Source organism: Momordica charantia, assembly GCF_013281855.1.
Source record: "Momordica charantia cultivar OHB3-1 chromosome 6 unlocalized genomic scaffold, Mcharantia_2.0 BLBB01000006.1, whole genome shotgun sequence".
Taxonomy (NCBI): Eukaryota; Viridiplantae; Streptophyta; class Magnoliopsida; order Cucurbitales; family Cucurbitaceae; genus Momordica; species Momordica charantia.
This window is the reverse complement of record NW_028275164.1, coordinates 2,269,296-2,296,142: the sequence shown is the minus strand read 5'-3', so window position 1 is coordinate 2,296,142 and position 26,847 is coordinate 2,269,296. Positions and strand designations below refer to the sequence as shown.

General features: G+C 33.9%; 3 protein-coding genes and 1 long non-coding RNA gene across 4 annotated transcripts; 2 read left to right on the top strand and 2 right to left on the bottom strand.

The window, feature by feature from the left end:
• Positions 1–438: 438 nt before the first annotated feature.
• Positions 439–12,148, top strand: TGH (SWAP (Suppressor-of-White-APricot)/surp domain-containing protein). Its single transcript, XM_022279228.2, has 16 exons — positions 439–836; positions 1,533–1,623; positions 1,702–1,796; positions 2,303–2,406; positions 3,863–3,924; positions 3,998–4,072; positions 5,636–5,787; positions 6,145–6,220; positions 6,329–6,412; positions 6,573–6,647; positions 7,321–7,474; positions 7,695–8,181; positions 8,756–9,040; positions 9,119–9,247; positions 9,679–9,897; positions 10,861–12,148. Exons 1-16 carry the CDS (start codon positions 702–704, stop codon positions 11,644–11,646), a joined length of 3,009 nt encoding a protein of 1,002 aa, XP_022134920.1. The 5' UTR covers positions 439–701; the 3' UTR covers positions 11,647–12,148.
• A 2,539-nt stretch (positions 12,149–14,687) lies between these two features.
• LOC111007259 (EF hand calcium-binding protein family) lies at positions 14,688–15,773 on the bottom strand. The gene has a single exon (XM_022279558.2). The coding sequence runs from the start codon at positions 15,421–15,423 to the stop codon at positions 14,941–14,943; it is 483 nt and encodes a 160-aa protein (XP_022135250.1). The 5' UTR covers positions 15,424–15,773; the 3' UTR covers positions 14,688–14,940.
• Positions 15,774–17,998: 2,225 nt separating this feature from the next.
• On the top strand, positions 17,999–20,155 carry LOC148210555 (uncharacterized). Its single transcript, XR_015791286.1, has 2 exons — positions 17,999–19,106; positions 19,871–20,155. It is a non-coding gene; the product is annotated as an uncharacterized LOC148210555 (long non-coding RNA).
• Positions 20,156–23,946: 3,791 nt separating this feature from the next.
• Positions 23,947–24,926, bottom strand: LOC111006959 (ethylene-responsive transcription factor ERN2-like). Its single transcript, XM_022279076.2, has one exon. The coding sequence runs from the start codon at positions 24,751–24,753 to the stop codon at positions 24,145–24,147; it is 609 nt and encodes a 202-aa protein (XP_022134768.1). The 5' UTR covers positions 24,754–24,926; the 3' UTR covers positions 23,947–24,144.
• Between the last annotated feature and the right edge of the window lie 1,921 nt (positions 24,927–26,847).

Sequence of the window (26,847 nt, the reverse complement as noted above, 5' to 3'; positions counted from 1 at the left end):
ACTTACCTTTGTTATACTAATATATATATATATATTAGAAATGACTTTTTGTTGAGATATGTGAGCGCATCCATAATTATTTAATGGTTAATGTTGCGTAGGGAGGTTTTATAAACAACTTTTTTATATTGTTTATAGCTAAAATTAGTGGGAACTAGCCCAAATTAAGAAATTAAAACCTAACAACACTTATTTAATTTTAGTGTCCAATTGAGTAAACTTCAAAGTGAAATTTGATGCAAATGAGTTCAGCGGTAAATTTTATATTATATTTCATAAAATCTAATTAATTAATTGTTAAAATAACCATCAACGTATTATAATTAAATACTCGAAATCCCTACAAATCAATTAATTAAAAAAAAGTTACCTCGAAAAAATTTGAATTAAAAAAAAAAAAAAAACAGAAGAAAAGAAGGAGACATCGCAGAGGTAATCAGAAATTGTTGCACGCTTCCTACCGTCACCGCTCACTCGAAACATCCAATCATAATTGAACTTCGAGGCTGCTACATCACGAGTCAGTTAGTTTATCATCCCGCCGGCGCGCGCGCCCTAGCCCAGCCCCGATCATCTTCTTCGGCATTCGCGGGAAGAGGTTTCGTTGTTCCGCTCCACGATAACTTTAAAAATCGATCTGTTTTCAATACTCCATATCCTCTTAGCCTCCCTCCGGTTTTTATCTTGAAAATTTTGAACCAATGGAATCGGACGAAGAAGACTTTGTTTTCTATGGAACCCCAATTGAGCGGGAGGAAGAAATCAACAGCCGTAAGAAGAAATCCGTGGCAGACGCTTCTGGTACCATGCGAAGCCTCGCTCCCTGGAAACAAGAGGTATTCTGAACTCCATACACTTCATGCTTTACTTCTTATGGGGAAGTTCAGTAGATTTCCTCGGGGGAGATTAGAGTGAGAAGTTCTGGAGCTGTTCTATGTCATATAACTAGGTTAACTTTCTTGCTTCATGTGGAATTGAAGAAATTGGTAACGACAATTGGGTTTTATCTTGTATATTGAGTTATTGGGGACTAAATAGTATAGATACATTTCTGTACTTCTTATACAAAAGGATTGGACAGCCGTTTGGCAATCTCTTCCCCCTTTGTTTGCTTAGGATTCGGCCTTACGTTTTCGTAGATCATTCCGTGGCAAAGATCGAATTGCTTCCTAATAAAAAGCCTGAACAGTTATTTAGGAACTAGGAGGTTTTCTGAATTGTTAATTTTGAGACTTGAATGCTATCTCGTTTTTAGTAATATAACTTACACTAGTTGAGAAGGAAATGTGAGAGCTGCGTAGTGATTGTTAAAACGAACTTGGCTGGTTTTTGTTCACGAATTTATCCGGGAATCAAGTTCCTTAATAGCATGTTAACGGGCATATAGAGGCTCTAACCTCAACCTCTTAAGGATCCAGCTCTCATAGCTAGACCATGGAAACGTTTGAATTTCAAATTGAAGGAAAGCGATGGTGTTCAACACTCTCATATCCTTTTATAATTTCATTGATCTTGTTTATAATTATCAATAGGTTAGAGACGAGGAAGGGCGTAGAAGATTTCATGGAGCATTCACTGGTGGATTTTCTGCTGGTCATTATAATACAGTGGGCTCAAAAGAAGGTGTGCAAACAAATATCATCGTTTTTAATGTGATCTAATTACATAGGTTTTTGTTAATCAATTTTCAAATGTGTGCAGGTTGGACTCCACAGTCATTCACATCGTCCCGAAAGAATCGAGCTGAAGTCAAGCAGCAAAACATATTAAACTTCTTGGACGAAGATGAAAAAGCCGTATGTTATCTTTAACCATTGGCTAGAAACAAGTTTAAATGTACCGGGGGAATGAGATTAATGGGGTCACTTCCCTTCCCCTTGTGTTGAGTTTTCTTACACGTGGGCTCAAATATAGGCCTAGAAGAACTGGTTACCCTTGAAATTTGAATCAACTGTACATGTCAGTGCATTCAAGCTTGCACTTTTTAAGGAAACAACTATTAACCTGTCATTCTGAATCTGATTTGCATCAAACAAAAGATAACTAAGATGGGTGCTTCAGACATTCAACTTTGAAAGTTGCTTTTGTATTTTTAGAAGAAAATTTGTCACTGACCCCTTCATGTTGCTTTTTGACTTTTGAAGTATATGATGTTTTGCTAAATCAAATATTCACTGTTCACCTTTTGGCCACATCTCAAGAATTCTTAATTTTTCCTTCCAGTACATGTTTGTGTGTTTCCATAATTCATAAGTTATTGACCATAATAATTAGAACATAGTTGTTAACCCCCCTATTTTAGGAATTTGAAGGTCGAGCCTTGGGGACATCTTTCCAGTTCGATACATTTGGATTCACAGCAGAAGAGCATGCTCGTAAACAAGCTGAAAAGGAGCAACAGCAAAGGTTAACCATTAGCTTACATTGTTAATTCCCTTGCACTAAGAAACTGAAAATCTCTATTTGTATTTCGAGACTAGTTCCATGGTTTCCACTTTTGTTTTACTTATTTATTTATGATTGGGTGGTGGGTTATGGTTCGGGGTGGAAGGCTGAGTTTTGCTGATGGAGTGATTTCATGATGACAAAGTTACTGGCATTACATTGAAGCTTCATTCTTCTTCTTGGTTCCTTCTCTCTTGAGCATTTTGTAGTTTTGAATTATGATCTTTTGCAAATTCATGCCAATTGGGAAGCCTTTTTGTAATCCCTTGGCTTTTCGGGATATCTCATCTCCCTCCTTTTGTACACACATTTTTTAATCAATAAAAATTATCTGTTTCTTCTTAAAAAAAAAAGAGAAAAAGAGAAAAAGATAGAGAAAAAGGAAAAGCCTTATCACTCTTTATTTGTGAAGATTGATACCTTGTAATTACCAGATGTTTGATAAGTTTGTTCTAAATATTTTGTCTGTGGAAACTCTGTTATCATTCTTCTAAGGATGTCTATTATTATCAAATTTGTTGTCTGCTTAAAGGTTAAAATACTAAGTTTACTAATTTCAACCTCCCAATTGCAGAATTTTCCGTCAATTAATTGCTGCTACATGTGTTTGTTTGTTCTATGCTCGAGTTTCTTGTTTGAATTATCTTGGAATCTAAAACGCCCTTCCCTTGTTTTGCTAACACCTGAGCCTTGATCACAAAAAGAATATGGAGAAGCATGTACTTTTGTATTTATACCATAAGATATGTTGGAGGCAGTTACTAGTTGTTTCAAAGAATTTCATAATCACTCTCAGTTGTATTCAACGTACATAAGTATCCATCTTGGAGTTAGATGTTGAAAGTTTGGCTTGGAAATTTATATACATTTTTCCAGAAAGCTAAAATTCAATTTGTATCTTGTCTGTTTTTCTATTAGACTTTTTTGTTTTTATCTATCAACTAGAGCTTATTCTTTGAATTATTTGCAATTTGTCCCTCCTGTTAAAATGTCCATTCTTTCACTGAAATGTTTCTAGCACGTGTTATGATCTTACATAAACTGATAAACATAAACTCTCTCTTCAATTCCTTGCCCCTTCTTTAGAACAAAGTCCAAAATTTTACACGATGAGTAAAAATTCTCAATCTGTGGGGAAATTGTTCCCTTTTTAGCTTCTTTTTGTACGAGAAGCTGTGTGAGAGAGAGGGACATTTGTCTCACATGACAGGTGCTTGCATTTGTCAAAAAGATGACAGAACTGGTAGTAGAATGATTTATTTTATTACTGTGTAGTGAATTAAGATTGCATGTTGACAGGATTCGCCTAAGTTTTACTTTTATGATTATCTCTAAAGTTTGTTTCAGCTCATTATTTTTCTTTCTTTAAGCATCATGAATTTATTTTGTTTTGTTAAGTATTTTTTATGTTTTGCAGGCCGTCTGCTATTCCTGGGCCTGTTCCTGATGAATTAGTTGTTCCAGCTGCAGAATCCATAGGTTGGTGTGGGAGACCTCAAAATTTGTTGTAAATCAAGTTCATTTTTATTAAAGCATCCAGTTTATTGATTAGGTGTGAAGTTACTATTGAAGATGGGATGGCGCCATGGACGTGCAATAAAGGATTCACGAGCTAATTCCCTCTACGGTATATGTTGCCTTATTGTATCAGAGGATTTTATTGCATGTACACATTATTTTTTGTGTTTCTGGATTTTTTTTTCTATGAAAGTAACATATTATCCTTGGACTAGCTCTTGACTTTGAAGGTAGATTATATCTGGCTTGCTTCTAATATAATAGACAATTTTAGAAAGAAATCAAAGAGCCTTTTTTTTTTTTTTAAATAAGAAACGAAAAGATTGTATTCAAAATGAAGAGGAGCCCAAAGGCAGTAGAACAGCCTAGTGGCAGAGGGTCGCGTAAACCCTCCCCCAGGGGACTATACGATCAAGGAATTCTAGCTCTGTAGAATAAAAAAGAAACCATGTTACAAAAAACCTTCTTATGGATCGAAGCTCACCAAGAAGTTGTATGCTTTATATTCACACTAAAAGAGTAAAAGAAATCAAAGAGCCTTGACGGCAAGGAAAGTTGTTTTGATAGCTTTTTGTGACATTAGACATTTTACAGAAATCACACACTGTTTTTTTGTTTGATTTTGATTGGAAGGTGTTTTTGTATTAGCTATTTATGATGGGGTTTACTCTACCCGGCCTCTAGGGAGGGTGCCCTTTTCTCTCTTTTTTTAATGTATGGTCTCTTAGCTAGATTTTCTGTAAAAATAATTATGCCAATTTTCCATGGTATTTTTTTATACTTTTTTTTATAATGTTGTTGAATTACTACGTGTACTCTGGCTCTTCCTCCCTTGTCACTTTTTTTTTCTCCGTTTCTAGAAGAAACCCGAATTTTTCATTGAAAAAATGAAAATAATACAAAAAAGAAAAAACCCGACAAAGAGCTCACGAGCATTCAATTCAACGTAATCTACTTACGGAGAGGTTATGATTGCCAGAAGATTTGTAAAGAACACAATATGAAGCTGGGAATTTTGAGGACGGACTCCTGATCACAGCTTTTCTCCTTAAAAATCCGTTCATTTCTTTCTGACCATGGCTATCGCTGAACAGCTCTACCAGCATTGTCCATCTGCTTCAAGATATGCTTCTTTCCATTAAATACTCACATGAAAAATCCAATCCATGCCCATCTCATTATTCCATAGTTTAATTTTAATACCGAAAGGGACACTATAAAAAAAGGTGAGCTAGGAGTCTCGATACTGTGGCATAAAAGACACCAATTTGGACTCTAGGCCAGGGAGGGAAATCTTCTGTGCACCCTTTTTGCAGTATCCAATCCACTCAAAACAAACAACCAGATGAAAAAGCTTTACCTTTTAGGTATCTTGCGTAGGGCTGTATGCTTGGTTAGCATACAGCTGGTTGTACTTCTGAAAATGCTTAACAACATCGATACTTTGCATATGCTTGGTTAGTTTTTTCTTCATGCACCAACTTGACGTATGAGGTATGAGATGAAGCTATGGTGGTGATTGCCTTGGAAAATATTGTGTAATTTCACTTGGATTTTTTGAGCTGGTGTTTTATTTCGTCAATTTGGTGTCTTCTTCTTGTCTCCTGATTGTTCTTTTGTCGCCACTTTTAGTTACCTATAAGCTATAACTACCATAACTTGTTCACTACAGATGCTCGAAGAGATGCTCGAAAAGCATTTCTAGCATTTTCAGCAGGTGATGAGAAATCAGAAATCTCCAATTCTGAACTATTTGAGGAGGATGATGATACTGTCTTCCCTCAACCTGCCAATGGTGATATTCCGTCTTCTCAAAACACACCAGTAAGAAAATTATTTGGGCTCGTATTTCTAGTTATTATTCAGTGGTTTAAGTTTCTTTTCTGATGGAAAAGTGTGTGGTATTCTTTTCTAAAGATGAAAAAGAAACCAAATCTGAACGAATTAAAATAATGGAGATTTTTTAGGATTCTTCAACAGGGAAATCCATAAAGAAGATAACAAAATAAACTTTCAACTACAGCCACTCTAACTAGTTAGATTAATTCAAAAGGTCATCAAACATGACTGTGTGATAATGAGTTTGTTCTCTGCAATTTTCTTATCATTTATTTAACATTGGTTTCGAGCGGCTAGTTTTACGAGGATAAGAGTTTTGACTGTTTCTTTTCTTATGAACAGGTTTATGTGATTAACCCAAAACAGGATTTGCATGGGTTAGGTTTTGATCCTTACAAGCATGCACCAGAGTTTAGGGGTATTTAGTTTCTTCTGTAACTCATATTAACTAAGTTATGGACAATTATTTCTATTTTGACGTTCCTTATATTATTTATTATGATTATTCTTTTTTTTTTTAATTTAGAAAAGAAAAGAGCACGTACAGCTGGGAATCAGGAAGGTTACAGAAAAGTGTTCTCCACGAAAAATAATCTTTTTGGCTTTAGGAGTAAGATCTGTACTTCATCAGTTGACTTCAACTGTTCTAATTGCTAATCAGTTTTGTTGTATGTCTTCTTCAGTCTCTGGTTACATTTATCAGAACTCTTTTTTTTGGTTTTAGCGCACAAATTGTCAATGGTTCTAAATCATTAGGTTTTATGAATCAGCTGAGAGGGTTGCTTCTGGCTTTGGCATTGGTGCGCTTGAAGAACTTGATGTTGAAGATGAGGATGTTTATACTGGTCAGTATGTGTGAACAGTTTTGTTGTATATGCTCATTGTGATGATACTGGTGCTTATACATGTATAATTATGACTGTGGAGTTCAATGAGTTTTGGGTTTCATAACATGTTAAATTTAAGAGTTGGTGCTCTAATAAGGTTGAAGATGGATGGAAGATTACTTTCTTATTTGGATGAGCTTGTTATTTAGTGCTTTAATCTGCTCTTTGGAATCCTTGCAATTATTTTCTTGTATCATACCAATTTAAACAGTGGTTAGTTTTGTTATTTTGTTCTTTTTCACCTCTAATTAATGTTTTACTTCTAAGCCTGTCTGTTGGTATTGCAATAGATCATATATTAAATAAGACTATATAGGTATACCACTTGATTTAGAGTCCGGAAATTACTGAGATATGATCATGGGTAGCATCCTTCTTAATTTATTAATTTCACTGCCCGCATGTTCACTTTACCATTAGTTCCCACTTTCAATCTTCCATGTTTCCCAAGTTGATTTGAATATGTATCTCCAACATATTCAAATCACAAGTGCAACTGAGTTCATGTTGGTAAGGATGTTTACTTTTGATGTTTCAGTTGGAAATACGTCAGTTCATCATTATGATCTTGTCATACATTTTTAACTATTGCAATAGTTCTGTTAACTTTCCACTGGATTTTTGTTGGCAGGTTATGAGTTTGAGGAAACATACGTTCAAGAAGATGATGAGTCTGAGTCGTCTTCTAAATTGATTACAGATGGTAAACAAAAGTTGATTGGAAAAGTAGAGGGTGTCTTGCCTGGATTTAGAGTTGCATCAAACTCTGACTACCAGTTGGAGAGGTGCAAAAAAATACTTGATTTTTTTCCTTGTGCTAGTAAGATCTTGTTTTATGTAAAATCAATCTTTCTTCTAATTTGTGGGAATTTAATTGATATTAGTCACTGTGGAAATCTGAGGATGTAGCAATTTAAGTAGTCTACACCATCTTTTGAAGCATGAAAACATTTTGGGCATTAGATTTGAGTTCTTTTGACCTTTATTTGCCTATTTGTTTTTCAGGTTTGATCCTCCAGTAATACCTAAAGAATTTGTACCCCACCACAAATTTGCGGGGCCTCTTAACATGGGCTACAAGCTTGCTGATACCCCTCCTGTCGAGGTTCCTCCTCCCGATGATAATAATCTGAAACTTCTAATTGAAGGGGTGGCATCTTTAGTTGCTCGCTGTGGAAAACTATTTGAGGATCTCTCTAGAGAAAAAAATAAGTCAAATCCATTATTTAGTTTTCTTACTGGAGGAACTGGCCACGAGTATTATTCAAGGAAACTATGGGAGGAGCAACTGAAGCGGGTGGAGCAACCTAAGCATCAACATAATGATAAATTGTCTCCAAGCATGGAGAAGATGACGGCCGAAAGTCGTGGAAAAATCTTAGGTGAAAGGCCTCTGGCAAGAAGCTCTAAAGAGTTAAATCCACCCACTGCTTCTGATGGCGTGCATGTCCAATTCAATCTTTCAGATACATTTACTAAACCTACATCATCTGTGAGTAGCTAGCACTTAATTGCTCTCCCTTTCTCTCTCCCCCACCTAAAAAAAAAGAGGACTGGAAAGCTGAGTTTGCTACGTAAGAAATGTACTAACAGTCATATTTATGTCTAACTTCTAATTGGCTGCTAAAAATGCAAATCGAAGTGAGGTTTTCTGTGGTATTATGAAGAATACTATTCAGTTCACAAAAAGTAGTTAAGAAAAAACATGCTTCTTTGCAAAAAAATGTCTTAATTCGCTTACTGTGGAACTTGAATTTGGATAGTTAAATTAGGATAACTTTCCATTCCAACACATTTCTTCACTTTGATGCGCACACACCAGTTCGAAACTTAAATTAGTATGAGATGTGTTATAATTCTTTTTTCCCCCCTGCATGTGAATCTAACGAAAATACCAGAATATAATGAATTTTGAAAAAGAAGATTATAATTAAAGAACTGTGAATATTGAATCATAATTAGGATAACTGCCCGTTCCAACACAACTTTGTTTCGTTTCTGACCTTTTTAGTTTTAGTTTACACCTTCTCGAGCTAATTTTTCTTCTTGAATACCATGGATTCTAGGGTGGGATGCCGGAAATTGTCAAACCATTCAAGGATGATCCAGCAAAGCAAGAAAGATTTGAGTATTTTTTGAAGGAAAAGTATCAAGGAGGTCTTCGCACTGCAGCTTATGTCGGAGCTATTAATATGTCAGAAGCAGCTCGTGCACGTGAACGCTTGGACTTTGAGGCTGCTGCAGAGGCAATTGAGAAAGGGAAAGGTTTGAAAGAAGCTAAACTCTCTGCCGAGCACTTTGTGGATTTTTTATCCACTGGAGCAATGCAGTTTACTTCTGGTGGCGTAGAGGTATGTACAAGGTGCTGTTGTGCTTTCTTTTGCATTTATGACCCAAGATTTTCATTGTTAACTGAAACACTTAAACAGGAAGTGAAAGATACGAAAGTAGAAGGTTTAATTATGGAGAAAATGATCCCAAAACGGGAAGAATATCAGTGGCGTCCTGCTCCTATTCTATGCAAGCGATTTGATCTCATTGATCCCTACATGGGAAAGGTGCTGTATTGGCTTTTCCTTATTTTGTTTCTAAATGTGCATGACTGGGAGCCGAAAAAGTTCTTCTCGTTATTTTTTTACAAAATATTAACAGCAGCTTTAGACCACTACGAACAAGGTTTGGGGCATCTTTATTTCAAAATAAATTCTCTTATTTTTTGGTGGATGGGGCAAGATGATTCTCTCCAGTAAAGAAATCAGATTATGACTTTAATACTGTCTTTTGTTCCAACTATAAAATTCATTCATTGGGTCATGAATTGCTTTTTCTTGATCTTTTTAATTCCCTATTTAGACGTTTTTTATTTTGGTAACTGACGCTTAAATTCAATGAAAAGGATATTTATTTGTATCATCATGGGCACTGTATGGTGTGAATTGTACATATCTCATTGTTATATTAATAAAAATATTGAATTAATCTTTTGCAGCCACCACCAGCTCCTAGGATGAGGAGCAAGTTGGATACACTTATTTTCACATCAAATTCTGTCAAATCGACAAAGATAGAAGAAGCTTTAACCTCAACCAAGGACCATTCTTTATTGCGTCAATGGAGTGCTGAAGAAAAAGACCAAGATGCATCTGAAAACGAAAATGAGAAAGAAATAGAAGTTGAATGTGTTGATCGGCCCGTTGATCTCTATAAGGTACTTCATTTTGTTCTATTGTATAGAATTTTCCTTCCATGAATCTACTATTTTTATGGAAAGGCGATCTTCATTTTATTTTATTTTATATTTTGGCTATCGACACTACTAGATGCAATGCACACAGAAAGCACAATTCTATAATCAATTGCAAGGAAAATGTTAAGGTGGCGTCTAGTTCCCCCCCTATTGTAATTATTTTTAGTGTACATTTTTTTGTCGAAAGGGGAACATAAATCAGATGCAAGGAAATTGCACGGAATTTTTTTTTCATTATGGTGACATATGCCATCACTTCTCCAAATAAAAAATAAATAAGAACAGAATGAAATGTGCCCTTTCCTCCCGTATTCATACTCTTTCCATCCTCTCTCCGTCACACCAGTTTTTTTCTCTCCTCTTGATATCATATATAAGATCTTTCTGATTTTCATACGACATTCAACCTTTTTTCCTTCTATATATCAGCCTTCATTTTTATACACCTGCCCCGAAGTTATGAGCATCAGACTGCTTAGCATTCTTTGTCCCGGGGAGTGTTAATAGTTTTCTTTGCATATTAAATATTAACAAACAGAAAAAATGCTTTTACCTCTTATCCCTTGGAAAATGACATCTTCCTAATTTACGAGGATGTCTGGAACTCTCTCTCCGACTTTCAGCTATACTGTCTTTCATGCTTCAGTTGTTTTCAGCAAATCTTATACTGTCTCTCAGGTTTTATTTGGACTCTTTTGATCAAGAAACAAAGGCCTTTTTTCCTTTTTAATTCTATAACTTGTGTTCTTGTTCATACTTTGTGAACTGGATCTACTTGTGTGCCTGAACTCTTATCATTATTTGTCCACGTGTCTGTTTCAACTATGGATTGCTCTAATTTTAAATTCGTTTTGCATACTTTCACTGTTGATTTGACATGGATATTGACTTTTTTGTAATATGGTGCTATATATTGTTCTATAGGCTATTTTCTCTGATGAGTCTGATGATGAAGAGAGTACATCAACACTGAAACAAACCGAGGATCCTAAAAAGAAAGTTGAAGTGGCTAATACAACATTAAACCGTTTGATTGCGGGTGACTTTCTGGAATCTTTGGGTAAAGAACTGGGCCTGGAAGTGCCTCCAGATCTGCCTCCATCAAAGAAAGGCCAAATTGCAGTTCCTCAAACAGAAGCTGCACTTGTTGGTGAACAAAGTAATGATATCCTTCCAGTTGAAGACAAGCGTTTTCCCACCCCTTCATGCACTGGAATTCCGTTGGACCACAGAATGACAGGCAACATGGAAGTTGTTCTAAATGGCAGAAATGAAGACGACGAAGTCAATCATAACTTAGCTGGAAATGGTGGTAAAATTATGGAGATAAGTTCTTCCAAGGGAAAATCGGGTAAAGTTAATGAAGAAAATATGTCTAAGGAGGACAGAAAGGCTAACAACAGGCGAGCGAATGTTCATCGAGATTGGAGCGACAGCTCTTCATCAGAAGATGAGAAGAGAAAAAAACGTTTAAGGAGGCGCAGGTATAAAAGTAGCAACTCCGATGATAGTTCATCAAGTGATTATCGTAATAAAGAGTACTCTAGGTCACGTGATAGAAAGAAAGGATCATCTCAAGAAAAGAGGAGCCGGAGAAAACACTCAAACCATCACAAGCACAGACATAGAGATTCTTCCCCCAGAGATCATCATCGCTCTGGAAAAGAACGTACGGTATCTGAGAGAGAGAAACATAGATGGAGAGATTGAAAACGGGGTTGTGTTTCCTTGGTTTCACTTCATAAGTTGGAACTGCCCACTATGAAATATCAGATTTTCAATGAAGGAAATCCGGCACCATAGGATCCAGAATTTTCTAAGTACTCACTCGCAGATAATCATGCTGCTTCCTTGTTGGGGGCATTCTAAATTGTCCTCTCCAAACCTCAGGGCTCCATGGATTCAAATTTCTTGACTTACAAAGGAGTCGGTGCTTTTACAACTTCCTCGAATGCGTCTCCGAGAAGGTAAGTAACAATTCGGTGGTTTCATTTCCATGCTTTACACACTACACCCAGAATACTAACTTTAGAGGTTGTTTCCAGTTAGTGATATACGTGATGTCGAACTATCGAGGTTTATAGATGTAGTCATATGCAATCATTCGAACTTGAAGTAAAAAAGTGAAGTTCGAATATTGCTCTGTTCTTGGATTTTTCTGGGTCGGTATTGAATCGTGTTGGTAATTTTAATTGGTGAGAAATATTTCTTAGGTTGGTTTTTGTTTAGTTACGATTATGTTTGGAGAACCTTGACGGGGTGTGATGTGAGACTCTTCAGGACGCGCTGGGAGAATGCAGTTCTAATATTTCCTTTTGATAAGTGAGGGCTCTTCGTTGGTTTAGATCTATGTGGGAAATTATTATCCCTGTTTTTTTTTTCCCAATAAAAGTAAGGATAAAACCTGACTCTTTACTGGTAAGGAACAATCTTGTCTTTACTACCATTGAATATTTGATAACTTATTATTATGTTTTAAAATAAATTTTTGTTTTTGCATTTTTCTCACTTAGTTGTCAAATATTTAATGGTGGTAAGGGTAAGATTGTTCCTTACTAGTGATGAGCCAAGTTTTATCCTAAAATTAAATGTTGTTCTTTAAAATCATCGGGTTGACGTAGTAAAGGGTTTTAAGGGAATGAAGGTGGCCACCTATTTAGAATTTAATATTATATGAGTTATATTGACATCTAAATGTAGTAGGGTTAGAATGTTGTCTTGTAAGAATGTTCAAAATTCATGTAAGCTGGTTTGGACACTCATGAATATCAAAAAAAAAAAAATCATTCTAATGTACTACTAATTGCATTGAAAACTTGTTGGCTCTGTTCGAAATATATTGGTAGAGTTTAGGGTCAGTGGAAACTTGAATTATCACTGACACTAATTCCTTTATGTTATATGGTTTTGTAACGATTTGTTTGGTAAAGATCAGTGTGAAAAAAATCATATATGATCTAAAATTTCTTCCCAAAATGAGCATGTGGATGTTTTTTAATACAACAATTGGGAGCGTGGGTTTCAATAATTTCTTAGTCAGAAATAGGTGTTAGATACTCTTTCGATATTATTACTATGCTTGTTTCTGTAATGATATTTATTATTTTATTCAATTGCTTCATTTTTAAAATTTAATTAGTACTTCATATTAGATTTCACTTTATTTTATTATTAGATTTCACTTTATTTTATTAGTAGGGTGGATACTCAACTACGACAGGACGTCATATTTTTGTGATATTGATGGAGTGGTTTAAAGAATATAATCATGAAAATAATAATAAAATATGTAAGTTAATTTTAAATGATAAATCCATATCTTATTAATATATATATATATATATATATATATATATATATATATATATATATCTGCAAAGTAATTTTGAAATTTCTTTTTCACTGTAACAATTTCTTATAAATTTTCTTTGTTGTAAATATATGTCAATTACTGTTAGTTGTGTCTGTTTTGCAATTAAAAGCTCCTTAATAAGTAAGTATATTGACCTAGGGTAATGTTCTTATTTTTATTTCTCATTTTTACCTTTTTCAATTAAGAAAAATACATCTGCTTTTGGTAATTATTTTTGTATTGAAAAAAGAAGGATAAAAACTAGTAACTATATTTTTTGTTTCTTTGTTCTCTGAGAACAAATCATAAACTATAAAAGTAAAAAGTTTTATATGAAAAATAAAATTTCAAATTAAATATTCAATTTTTATGTTACATTTTTTTTGGGTATTTGTTATGTATTTTATAATTTTAAAAATGATAAAATAATATTTTTATATATGTTTTAGAAAAAAAATAGAAATAGGAACAATAAACTTGATTTTGTTATTTCTAAAATTTTTACACAATTTTGAAGATGTTCCTTAAAATGAGAAATGAGAAATAGAAATAGTGACTAAATTTCTCAAAAAACTAGAAAACACCTAAAAAGAGACAGGAATATTACTAAATGAATCTTTATGAGGACTATATCATTGCAGAAGTGATATGCTGTGCAGCAGATCTATATGCACCCCTTTAATATATGATGAGAAGAAGATGAGTCGTCGTTCTCTTCTCTTTTCTGCATCAATAATCCTCATCTACTACCTATTTGACTTTTTTTTGGATGTATAGTTCAATTTGTATAACATTGAACTTTTAATATTAAAAAATATCATCTCCATTTCCTTTTAAAGTAGACATTCTCTATACCATTCAAAATGGTCTCATGCATCATGCAGCATCCGTCTTTGCATGAGATGTCCATGCAACTCTTCTAATCACACACGACAGGATTATTGTAGATTTTCTTACAAAAAATTCTTTCCCATTTTTCTCACCATATATATATCTAAACAAAAAAAATGTTAGAGATTCAAATCTCCGTTTATTTACCATCTTATTTGGCTATTCCTCTATGTTGAAAAGGAGAGCCACCTTCTTTTAAGTTTCACTTTAAACTTCATTCTTGCATATCGCCCTAGCAATCATAGTACAACCGCTCATGACTTCAACTCAACTCAGTACTTTACTATGATTGTCTGGACCATATCGCCTAAGCGATCATAGTACAGCCACTCATCAAATATCAAATCCTCCCAATCCTCCCCGACTTCAACTCAGGGATTTATATATATGTACAGAAAAAGTTAAAAAAAAAATAAAAAAATTACAAGCGAACTATGGTGGGTCAAACTCAAAAGGTCAGGAAGTTTAAATTCCATGGTCGAACTCAAAAAAGAAAAAGAAGGAAAACTACAACACCAAAATATTCGATCATTTAATTTCGTGGTTAAAAGGGATCCTCAATGAATGCACAAGTCCACAGAAGTTTCCATGATTGAAGTTGAACGCGCTAAGTCAATTATGAAATATTCTAATTAGGGAGGGAGAGAAATCATGGTTTTGGTGTTTGATGAGATCAGATCAGAGGGGAAAACTTTGAGAATTATATTACAGTTTCGAATTCCATGGATCGGCAGCGAATTAGAAACGATCTGATCTTCTAGTCAAGATATTGCAAGCCCTAGAAATTCAGATGCGGATTTAGCCATTACAGATGCAAACTCGTTGAAGCTAATTACGCCATCTCCGTCCGTATCGGCTTCCTTCATCATCTCCGTTAGCTCTCTGTACGTCAATGGCTGTCCCATCTTCGCCATCGATCCCGCCAGCTCCGCCGCGGTTATATATCCATTCCCGTCTCGATCGAAGGAACGGAAAACCTCCAGAAGCTGCGTCTGATTTACCATTACCTCCTCGTTGAAATCCGGCATAATCGCGGTCACCAATTCGTCGAACTCTACAGATCCATTCCCGTTCGCATCCATGTTCGCGACGAGAACGTGGATTTGGTCGCCGGAGGGCTTTAGACCTAGCGACCGGAGCAACGCCGCCAGCTCAAGAATCGTCAGGCTTCCGTCGGAATCCATGTCGAATCGTGCAAATATGTCGCGTAATTGATTCAGCTGCTCAACTGCGAGCGCAGCCATACCTGGAATCGGATTTTACAATGCCGAAACAATGTGAATCGATTGATTAGACAGACGCAGAGAGAAATTGAATTGTGGGAGGAGACGGCGGTTGGCGGTGGCGGTAGCGGCGGCGGAGGAAGAGGAAGGAGGAACGAAAGAGGTGGATATTTGAAGTTTGAGGAGGAAAATGGCGGTGGCGATTAGGGATTTTGTATTGCGTTAAAATTAGAAAAGCGTGTGGGTCGGTGGAGTTTTATTTTTGGGTCACAGCAAAGCTTTATGATTGTCTCTTTTTTTTTTTTCTTTTCTTTTATGTTTTATCCATTGACTCTTTACGGCTATTATAAACTTTTCCCTTTTTCTTGGAACCTCCTCCTCTTTTTGTACTATCTTTGCAAAGGTGTTTATGAATTGGATTAGACTAAGTTGAATTTTGAATCTAATCCAAATCTTATAATTTTTCGTATTTTTTTTTAGTTTCTAAACTTTAAAAAAAACTTGATTACTATTTTTAGATTTCGAATTACTGTCTTTAAATTTGCAGTTATGTAATCTAATAGTGACTATTTAAACTTATTTTTGAAAAAAATTAAATCATCTGTGACTATTTAGTGTTGGGTTGTTTTAGAAAAATTGAATTACCTCATTCAAAAAATTTGGGTTGTATGTTGTTACTTTATTGAGCTTGGCTTGGCCCACCATTTTCTGTTGAACCAATTAAATCATCAATCATATGCTTCATGGAAAAAGTGTATAAGAAGTTACAAACCTATAATTGTTTTACTCACATGTTGGATCTGTCAAAGCAAGTATAGTTCAGCGGTAATTGGTATATATTTCAAACTATGAGATTGTGAGTTCGATCTCCCATCCCTACATATTGTACTAAAAAAAGAAAAAAAAATCATACTCGATCTTGAAATTCCTACTATAAATGAGCTAATAAAAGGAAATGTGCACCTTGTTTTTTACATGATGTAACGGTACCAATTCTTTTTTAAAGTTATTCTTAAAATACCGACGTCGATAGAAATTATCAAGGTTTTCATTTTTATAGAAATGTCGATGTCGATGTATATTTATGACAAAACTATAAAAATAAAAAGATTCATAAAAAATTTCAAATTAACAAAGAAGTCCTTCACTCTTTTTGAATAAATTTGAAATTATTAATATTTTATATTAATGATATTTTGTTGATATATATTATTATCAAAATTTTCGTAAAATTATCAATATCTCGATATTGAACTCGATACAAATGCATGTGGGGGAACTTTTAATTGTACAGTGTTGTAGTTGTTTTCATTAATTCCAATGTGATGTTAAAAGTAGTTGATAATAAGAAGAAAATGATAGGAAAGAAGGTTTTGTAGTACTTCAACTTCTCACATGGAGTGGCAAATGATAGGGTTGTCAAACCATGTGCTTCAAACATCTATGTTTGATTATTTTGTCTCCCACACATAGTTTTTTTCTTCTTTTCAAATAATTTCTCACACAATTTCATTTCATCAATTATTTACAGATATTCACATGGATGCTCATCATGAGTTGAATTATTGTTCCTTAAAAATGTTTCTTTCTTCTTTCTTTTCGTATTTTCTTGCATCATCGAGGTGTCAGGAGTTTGAGCCTTCAACTCCAAAAAAGTTAATTTATATTTTATCCATTAAATTTTGTTTGGATTGACCTAATGAAAGTATCACTTTGTTGTACTTTTTTATATCAAATTTAGAAAAGTTACCATTTATCTTTTCAGCTTGGGTTATATACTTAACATGTCTTCAAGACGGCATCTATTTTGGTGGACATTGATATCATATCAATAAAAATACTAGTCCACTTATATTATAAATCTTTGTAAGGTATTCTCAATGTGAGATCTTCAACTCCATTCAAAATTTTAAAAATATAATTTTTTATTTTATTTTACGCACTAAATTTTATAATTTAACTTATAGTTTACAAAAAATACATCAACTAAGCTAACATAAAAGTGTGTATGTATGTGATATATCTAAATATCTATATATACATACATATACAATAGAATATGTGGGTATATATATATAAATTATATATACACACTTATATAATACAATACAATATGTGTGGGAGTGGGGGATCGAACTCACAATCTATTGGTTGGCTGAGTTATGTGGCTTTGGTACATAAAAGTATATTTAAAAAAAAGACAGACTAAAAAAGATAATTTAAGTTAGGTTAAATTACAGTTTTAGTCACTCAACTTTCAAAACTGTGTATAATAGATCTCTAAACTTTAAAAAACTAAATGAATAGTTGAAAGTACGGAAACTAAAAATGAACAAAATTCAAAGTACATAGACCAAATTGAACAAATTAAACATTTTAATAGTACAAAAATCAAAATTTTAAAATATAAGAACCAAAAATAGTATTAAAAATTTATGCATAAAAAATCAAATTCAACGTTAGATTTATTCTTTATTACACACCATCTCAAAAGTTATAATAATTTACCCTTTGCACTTAAAAAGTAAGAAACAAACTATTTGTCCACTAAAGTCGATGATTTTTTTTTTTTAATCTATCAATCATCGAACTAAACTCAGGATGGCGCGAGTAAATATTTAAATAGTTTTTTATTTTAGAAAAAATGTTTAATAGTTATATGTATGTACACATTTACACACAAAAGTAAAATGAATTAAATGGCTAGAATTTAACAATGAACGTAGACCCGAATCTAGATTCTTAGCCATAAAGCGAGTGGGTACTGAGGCTGAGCTACAGAATTATTGGACTGTCCGTTATTTCCGGCGTTCAAATCCGCCGTCGCCTCTCCCTCTTCTTCCCGCCGGCGACCCCTTTTTCCGTCCATTCTCAGCCGTTGATTTCCTCCGTAAAATGACGACAAATTCCCTCCCCTCTTTATAATTGCCTTCCGTATCCGAAATTGCCCCTCACCATTCTTCCGTTACATCTTTTACTCCGGCCCGGGATTTTCTGCGATTCCTCACTCCTCAGAATTTATGGCAATGGCGATGCTTCGGAATTTTCGCCTCTCTTTTTCCCATTAAATAGTCTGTCACTATAGCGAATGGAAGGGAAACTCTCTTTCGTCCTTTCGTTTTCTTCTTCCGTGTTTTAGATCTACCGAAATTTTAGAAATTTTGGTTTCTTGTTTTTGGGTTTTCTCTTTTTCTTTTCCTTCTCTGTTGTTTGTTCTTGATCGAATGGTTAATCCAATGGGAGGTGGAGTCAGTGGAGGCAGCGGTTCATCGACCTCTTCTTGGGATTTGTACTGAATCGTAACACAAAAACACGAACCGGTCGATAAACCTCTGCATCCAGCGCTCTCTCTCGCTCTGTTTTTTTTTTTTTTTTTCTGTCTGTTTGATGTCTGAGAAAATCAAGGACAATTTTGGGAAAGTGAACCTTTTAGCATCGTTTTTTCTTTCACCATCTGGGACCCGTTTTGTGTTTCTGTCTGCATCTAGATAATTGGCCAAGGAGGCAAGGGCATGGGAAATTTGAAAGAAAAGTGAAGAAGAAATCATTCTATAGTGTTATTATCGATTTATTTTTCCTTCAATCTAGCAAGTTATATGTAGATGGCTGTGGATTAGTAACATGGATGGGGTTTAACTTGGATTCTCTAGTTTGCAGCTCAAAATCTTTCAATGGCCCAGATATTGTTCAGTTTCTGTTTATAGGTTTGGATCATAAATGTTTCAATTTTGTTTAAATAGATGCTTGATTTTGTCTTGGTTTTTGATGTTCCCATTTCTTCTTTGCCTGTTTATGTTTCTATTTAGGAAGTAAAATCCTTCTAGTTTATTGATTAAATAATCTCTTTTGGACCTCTGAACTAACCTGATATCTCTTAGTTCTTAAACTGTCACTCATTTTTTATTTGCTGTCCAGATCTGTTCTCATTTCTTTTGCTGTTTACCAGGTTTTACTGCCTTTTATTTTTCAGCTCAAACTTGCTCTAACCTGAAATCTCCATTTTCTAGCTTATATGTTCTAGATCAGATAGAACCATTCTTAGCTCTTTGACACATTTGTAAACAAAGAAAGGAAAATGGTGTTGTTCATGCCAAGACCTTGCTGGGTTGACTCTAATAATTTCTTTTCCTGTTCATTTGATGAAAGTATTCTTCACATGGTTGTGGGAATTGATACAAATACTTTGATTGGTTTACTGTTTGGTTTTTTCTTTGATGTTTTTCCACTGATTATGAACATAGAATTTACTCTGCAAGATTCCTATTACTGCAATTCTGTGTTTGATGTGTAGTGACAATTTGCCATATAGTTGTGAAGAACTGAACTGAGGTTCTTTTTTATCTTCTTCTGTGGTTCTTCTGTTTGCTGTTCTGATATCAATTTTGGACCTTCCATGGTGGCATTTGAGGAAACTGTCTTTTTTTTATCATGGGTGATGTATAAGTTTCTTCTCATGGTTACATCTCAGTTTAGGGAAAAATGGGGCCAACCAAAAGGAAAGATTCTAATGGATGGCATACAAAAACAATACAGCCTTCATTGTTGTGTTGAAAGTAACAGTTGTTGTGAAGTGCCAAGTTGCCAGGCCAGGGAGGTATCAGATTCCTTTCCATTGAAACTGATGTTTGTAAATGAAATGAAGCAGACATGATTATTCTGGTGAAGGTTCTGATATATGAGAACTGAGAACATAAATTTCATCACAGGATATTCTGTTTTTCTGTTTCTAAATTTATGAACTTCCCATTCTTCATTTGGCATTTATTTTCTCATTGGACCTTTAGAATTATAAAAGAAAAATCCATTATCCTCATTATCAATGTTATCCTTAGGTTTAAACAATATTTTGGTCCTCTGTTTGGTTTATTTTGGTCTATATATTTTCAAAACATCTATTTAGATTTTGTACTTCATTTTAGTTCTTGTATTTTTAAAATGTTTGTTTTGGTCCATGTAATTTTTAGAAGCAAAGGGGCCAAAACAAATGCTTTAGAAACATAAGAAATGTAGATGCAAGATTTAAACTCGATGAAAACTCAGATCTACCGAACTTTTTTATACATATATTTCAAAGCTTTAAAGTAAGCCATATATTTAGTTAGTGAAAGAAAACTTGTCATATCTATTTATTCTTAGAATTGGTATTATATATAATAATATAGAATTAAATGCCTTCTGTTACATTAGTTCTAATCTATTATAAATAAATACTTGCTTTCATCCAGAATCCCCTAAATGAAGATAATGATAAAGAGAATCTTAGGCAATTGATTACTTTTATTAACAATTAACCATAATTATTGTTATATTTTTTTTTGTTAATGAAAAACCATTATTTTATTTACTTTTTGTATCATATTCTTAGTTCTAAATAGAAGACTAATTTGAACTTAGCTCAAAATTGAGACGCCTCTCCTTAGAAGTGGCAAGTTCAAAACCGACATAGTCGATGCTATTTGTTTTTGGCCATATTAGGCCACATTAGTCACAAAACCCTAAAATAATAATAATAAAAGAAGACAGAGAAAAGAAATGTAAAGAAACTTATCAAAATTGATGTGAACAAAGCTTAGAAACTTAAATTATATATTTTGTTGCCCCCACACATTTATAAGGTGAAGGACCAATAATTGATCAGATAAGGAAAACGACGTCGGTGGATGGTGACAAGTGATGTGTGATATTGAGGTAGTCACCAATCAATGCAATAAAAAGATAGAGAAAATGACCACTATGCCATCACATTACCAATTTTATTCCACTCTTGTGACAATGGCGTCTCATTTTTGTGATGTCTTTTGTCCAAATCATACCCCGTCTTATTGAATGAACAATATTTCGGTATTTATCCATTATCACTAATCTTTTACCGACTGCAATTAACTTTTCAACGAGTATAAATAGAATTGTAAAATATATATATATATATATATATTATTTTTTTCTTTTATCAAAAATAAAAACGATCAAATTTTTATTGGTAGTCAACACAAAAATACACTAATAAACAATAATTCATCCTTAACTACTCGCACTAAAATTTTGACAAGTAAGAAATAAGAAAGTAAAAAAGAGACGGAAAAAATATATAATATATATATGTCTTTGAAATAATGAGTTGTCAAACTTTTTTCTTTTTTCTTTTGTACGATATGGAGGGTGGGAGTTCGAACTTGATTAGAGATATACGTTATTACTGCTAAGTTATGCTTGTTTTGACATTTGTCAAACTTTTAGTCGTAGTAAATAGGAAAATGAATGTTGACCGGTCAGTAACTAAGTATTGTTCTTATATTATTGGACACTTTTGTTCTTAATTACTTTCATTATATTTGTTGTATTTCTCTATCCAAATGATTTTTTGTAGAAAGTTTAGTTTTCGGGTTTCAAAATTCAAATCTTTTGCAGTCTAGTTTCTAGAAGTTCATGTATGTATAGTTTGTGTTTAGAGAGTGTCTGAAAAAATAGTTGGGTGGTTGGACTAGAAGAGTTGATTTTGTTAATAGTAGCCATCAAAATTAAATCGAAGAGCTCATTTAATGAATATATGATAACTTTTTAAACTAAAATATGAATATTAAATTTTTTTAATTAAAATATGAATACTAAAATTGTACACTTCTTGTATCACATTAAATAAGGATATGCATTTTTTTAATAAATTAAATAAGGATATGCTAAGTCATTAAATTTATTTAAAAACTACACATGGTCTATCTTATATTATAATAAATATCATTGAAGGTAGATTATTAATATAGTGGAGACCGGAATAAAGAAAATATAGGAATATAGACAGCTTTAAAAGGAGTGAAATTAGCATATTAACAGACACTTAAGACAAAGCTTAGGATTACTTTAATTAAATATATGAAATTTTAGATTACTTTCGGCCTAAACTTAATTAAAATAACTGAATATAAAATAATTTTCTTAAAAAATTTAAAGACGAAATAAGAAAAAAAAAGGGAATAAAATTATATTAACGTAGGTTGAAAAATACTTTTAAGAAATTAAAACCAAACAAATAAGCAGTTTATTATTAAAGATTTTTCATGAAACTACTTAAAATTCAGAGTACTTTTAACAATGAAGTGATCCCAAAACATCCCATCAAGATTATTTTTCTAAAAAACACTATTTTATAGGTAGAAGGATATCAAAAATAGTTTAAGAATATTCAATCTCTATGTATTGTACTAAAAAATTTATTAGAAAAATACTTCTGTGTTGACTTATATACTCTTTTTTTTTTTTTGTATCGAAAACTTGACTTTGAAATCAAAAGATTATTTTTATGCATTTCTCTCCCTTATTTGTTGAAAAATTTATTGATGGTCACTAATTAAGGATCTTGTGCCGAGTAATATTAATTTGGTGCGATTCCATAAAAGAGTCGTGAATAGCTTAGACACATAAGTTGACACGTGCAATGTACTCTTTTTTTTTCAACAACATATCAAATTTCAACACCTGTAGCGTAAAAGAAACCCTATTTCCAAAGCAACAATACTCCAACTCCAATTTCTTACATGATCACAGAGTAGCATCTCCTTTATAGATGACACTTTTTTTTTTCTTCTTTTTGAGTTCAATAGTCGACACTATCTTGTTTCTAATCTTGCCCTTATAAAGAAAAAATTGTTTTTTTTTCCTTTGCTTTCTCCTTTTAATCTTTAATTAAGAATATGTACTTTACGGAGCGTAGTAAATGGTCAAAAATTAAAAATCATTTATAATAAGTTTTGGAATTTTCTAAATAGTTCTTTTAAGTGAAATATATTTTTTAAACACTTTAGAAAGAACAATAATTAAATAAACAGTATATATTTTACATTACAAAAAAGTGTAGCCAATCAACCTCTATTTTTTCTTGGCCGTGATTAAATTTTTGATAAGTAAGAAAAAATTGTATAAAAATAGATATTTTTCTATTTTTGAAAAATTAAAATATTTTCAATTTTTCATGGATAGCCGGCACGAAAATATATAACTTATCAATGGTATTTACGGCCTTTTGAGATTGAGGAAGAATATCAACTTCAATTTATGTTTAGGACACCGTGAAAATTGCGAACCCAGTGGTAAAAGACTCATCCACTCTCATTCTCCCAACCGATGGAGCACCACGCAATTGGTCTTCTCTTCCTTAACTTTAGTCGTTCGATGTTCGAGATGAACGAGTTTTAGTCAAGTCTGTTGAGTCCCTATTTAATGTAATCTCTTTTGAGGATGGTCTAAAGTCACTTTCGTGTAATCAAGCAACTTGTGGTCTGCCTGAAATGAAATCTAGGGTTATTTATGTGTGGAGCTCCTCATTGTCCCAATATTTTCTGTAGGCTCCCTGCTTCGCGAGGGTGACTACTGTCAAAATCATTTGATACTTCTCCTCAAGGAGCAACCTCTCCACAGGAGCTCCGGCCGGGACTTGAAAATATTGTTCTTTAAAAAAATATTTTAGCTGGTGAGTGTTCACCTAATCCAAAAATTGACGGCTCATTTTTTCTTAAAGCGTTCAATCATTCACGAGCACTTTAATCAATATACAGAAATTTGATTCTTTATTTTTCCATCTTCACCACTGACAATGGTAGAGACATCAAAGAGAGAAGTGTGATTTTACAGGAAGAAACTGCATGGGGGAATGAAGTTGCTACACAACAGATATTCTCAAGTAAAAAAACTAGTAACTACACTAAAACTAAAAGCTTCCAAATTAAACACAGCTGCTTAATTAAGTAATTAATTCCATGGATTCACCTGATCTCCTGCTAATTCTACTTCACTTCTCACATCATCAGAGCTAAAAGAAGGAGCCACAAACACAGAAGTATAAACTTTTGAACCCCCAAACGAGAACCCACATCCTCTATAATTTTCACAAGACGAATGATTATTCGTTGAAGAACAGAAAATAGTGTCCTCAACAACCGAGTCAGTAAACCCAATTGATCTTGATGGCTGCTGCTGCAGATGATCATCAGCCGTTGATCTCGGACGGCTGTTCCTGTTCTTCATGATGGCGAGCTGAAGCAGGCGGTAGAGCTTGGGACTGTGTCCAAAAATGGTGGAAGAATTGGAGAAGCTGCCATGAACATGATGGTCATATGGGAAGTTTGTCTTTGCGTTTGTTCCTCTGAGGAGCCTTGCGGCTCTGTCATAGGCCATGGCAGCATCTTCTGCTCGGTCGAAAGTGCCAAGCCACAGCCTCAGCTTCTGTGATGAGACTTTGATTTCTGCGACCCATCTTCCAGAGGGGCGCTGTCTCACTCCCAGAAACCTTCTTCGGCCATGATGCTCAGTTATTGGGAGTTGATCAGGTGAAGATTTGGAGCTCTGTGTGGCGGCCATTAATGGCGGCAGCTGATCTTGCTAGCAGCTTGCTGGTGGAGGGAGAGGGTTGGTTGGCAGCTAGGTGTCAGCACAATACCATCCACTGCATATTATAGGCTACAAAGGAATTTAAAGAATGCTTCCAACTGAAAATTAATGACTTATTTGCTGTCTTATTTGGGAGCCTATCTTCCCTTCCCTTGGTTTGGGATCAGATCATGTGCATTTAGCCCTAGGATTAACATGATTTTGATTATGTACCTTTTAATTGGTGTACTTTGATTAATTATAAATTTTAAATTTTTAAGATTGAGATTAAAGTTTAGAAATTTATTAGAGGGAGACACTCTTTAGAGTTTTGCCTAACTAAACACACCACTCTCAAAGTTTAGGATGGAAGTTATAATTTAACTTTAGTTTTTTTCTATATATTAATCCAAGAATATTATTATTATTATTTGTTTTTAATATAGAGGGACGACCCACAAGAATAAAATATAAGTTGGCTAATTAGTTCATTCATGCATCATCATCTTTTGGAATATGGGTCCCTTCTCTCTGTACTTGCTAATTTGGATCATCAGAAAAACCTGAAAGTGTAAGACAAACCTTTCAGTACTTGTAGATTGATGCCTTGAGAAAGTTACATAAAAACGTTTAGCTGTTTTTGTTGGATAGTATACAAACAGTGTGCCTATGTTTCTCTTCAGGAACTTCCCACTTGATCAATAATCAATTAATCAAGATGGAAATTGGCACTAATGCAATAGTGATTTGGAGGATGGAGTGGCAGGAGAAAGTACGAAAAGGTAGTTCATTGGTCCAAACAGACTAGGATAAATCGAGAGGAAATGAGTATTCAAACTCACGATGGTTCTGTATTTTTATAGAACGACAATTTGGGTCCATTCATTTTCATTTTCATCTCATTTCTTTCCATCATAATCTTAGAAGGGAACTTCACCCACTAAAATTTCAAATGTAGCAATAAATTTGTATTCAAGATTTTCCCATTGTATGTAAAGTTTGTGTTAAAATTCTGCAAAGAGAGACCAACTTGATTACTCTTCAAAAGTACTGGACAAGAATTAACATGTACAAAAGTCGAAAGTACAAGGTTTTGAAAATGAGAAGTAAAATAGTACTCAGTTATTTTAATTATTTATCAACATGGGTAAATTTGTTCACTTATTTCATAGTGTAGAAACAGAAATGAGAGGAGAAAACTTCAAGCATGACAAAAATGCTGATAAAGAAGGTCTCTGGCATGGTCCGAGAGAGAGAGAGAGAGAGAGAGAGAGAGAGAGAGAGAGAGAGAGAGAGAGAGAGAGAGAGAGAGAGAGAGAGAGAGAGAGAGAGAGAGAGAGAGAGAGAGAGAGAGAGAGGAAATTGGTTGGAAAACTTTTACAACTTGCCAAGTTGATGAGCTGTGGTTGATCAATATTATAGTTCAAGTAGTTGGAGAAAGCTCCAAAGCAAATAAGGAGACTGACAAGGTATATAGGGTTAAGATGAATGATTATAGTAATTAATTGTTGTTAATTCAGAAAAATACCTTGAGAGTATAATTCCAACTGCTTGCAGACAAAACTCCCACCTCAAAAACCCAAAAACAGACAGGACCCTGGTGTTGTTTTCTGACTTTGTGCTCATCTTCACCTGCTTTCTTCACCTGTTTTCTGTCTTTGTCACCTACTGAATGTCTCCCTACAACATGCTCTTATTCATCACTTTTGAAGCCATATTTAATGGAAAAGTAACAAAAATAAGCAACCTTAATGTGTGAATGTAAAAGTGCAACAATCATTTGATTGGCTGAGCATACAGAGATTTATAAAATATTTTCACATTATCAATCTACCATTTTAAGTGTTTTTTTATTGATCTCATTATCTAAGAAATGAAATCCAATTTTACAAAGTTGGGCATGTGTAGTAGTAAAGGTCCCAGCAACATGTAGATTAAAATTGGGGCTACAAAAGGAACGAGTTACCAAGTGATGTTATATTCGTGGCCCACTTTGGTTCAAATGTTGGCCTAAAAGACATACAGAAAGGGATCAGAGTTGGTTTATATTGGGCCACTTGCACTTCTTTTGGGTTTCATTAGTTG

Excerpts from the sequence above, each read along its gene's own strand:
- TGH (XM_022279228.2), top strand. The coding sequence starts at position 702 with ATGGAATCGGACGAAGAAGACTTTGTTTTCTATGGAACCCCAATTGAG. Across the intron at positions 1,624-1,701 it reads TACAGTGGGCTCAAAAGAAG|GTTGGACTCCACAGTCATTC; the intron begins GTGTGCAAACAA and ends AAATGTGTGCAG. Across the intron at positions 8,182-8,755 it reads TTACTAAACCTACATCATCT|GGTGGGATGCCGGAAATTGT; the intron begins GTGAGTAGCTAG and ends CATGGATTCTAG.
- LOC111007259 (XM_022279558.2), bottom strand. The coding sequence starts at position 15,423 with ATGGCTGCGCTCGCAGTTGAGCAGCTGAATCAATTACGCGACATATTT.
- LOC111006959 (XM_022279076.2), bottom strand. The coding sequence starts at position 24,753 with ATGGCCGCCACACAGAGCTCCAAATCTTCACCTGATCAACTCCCAATA.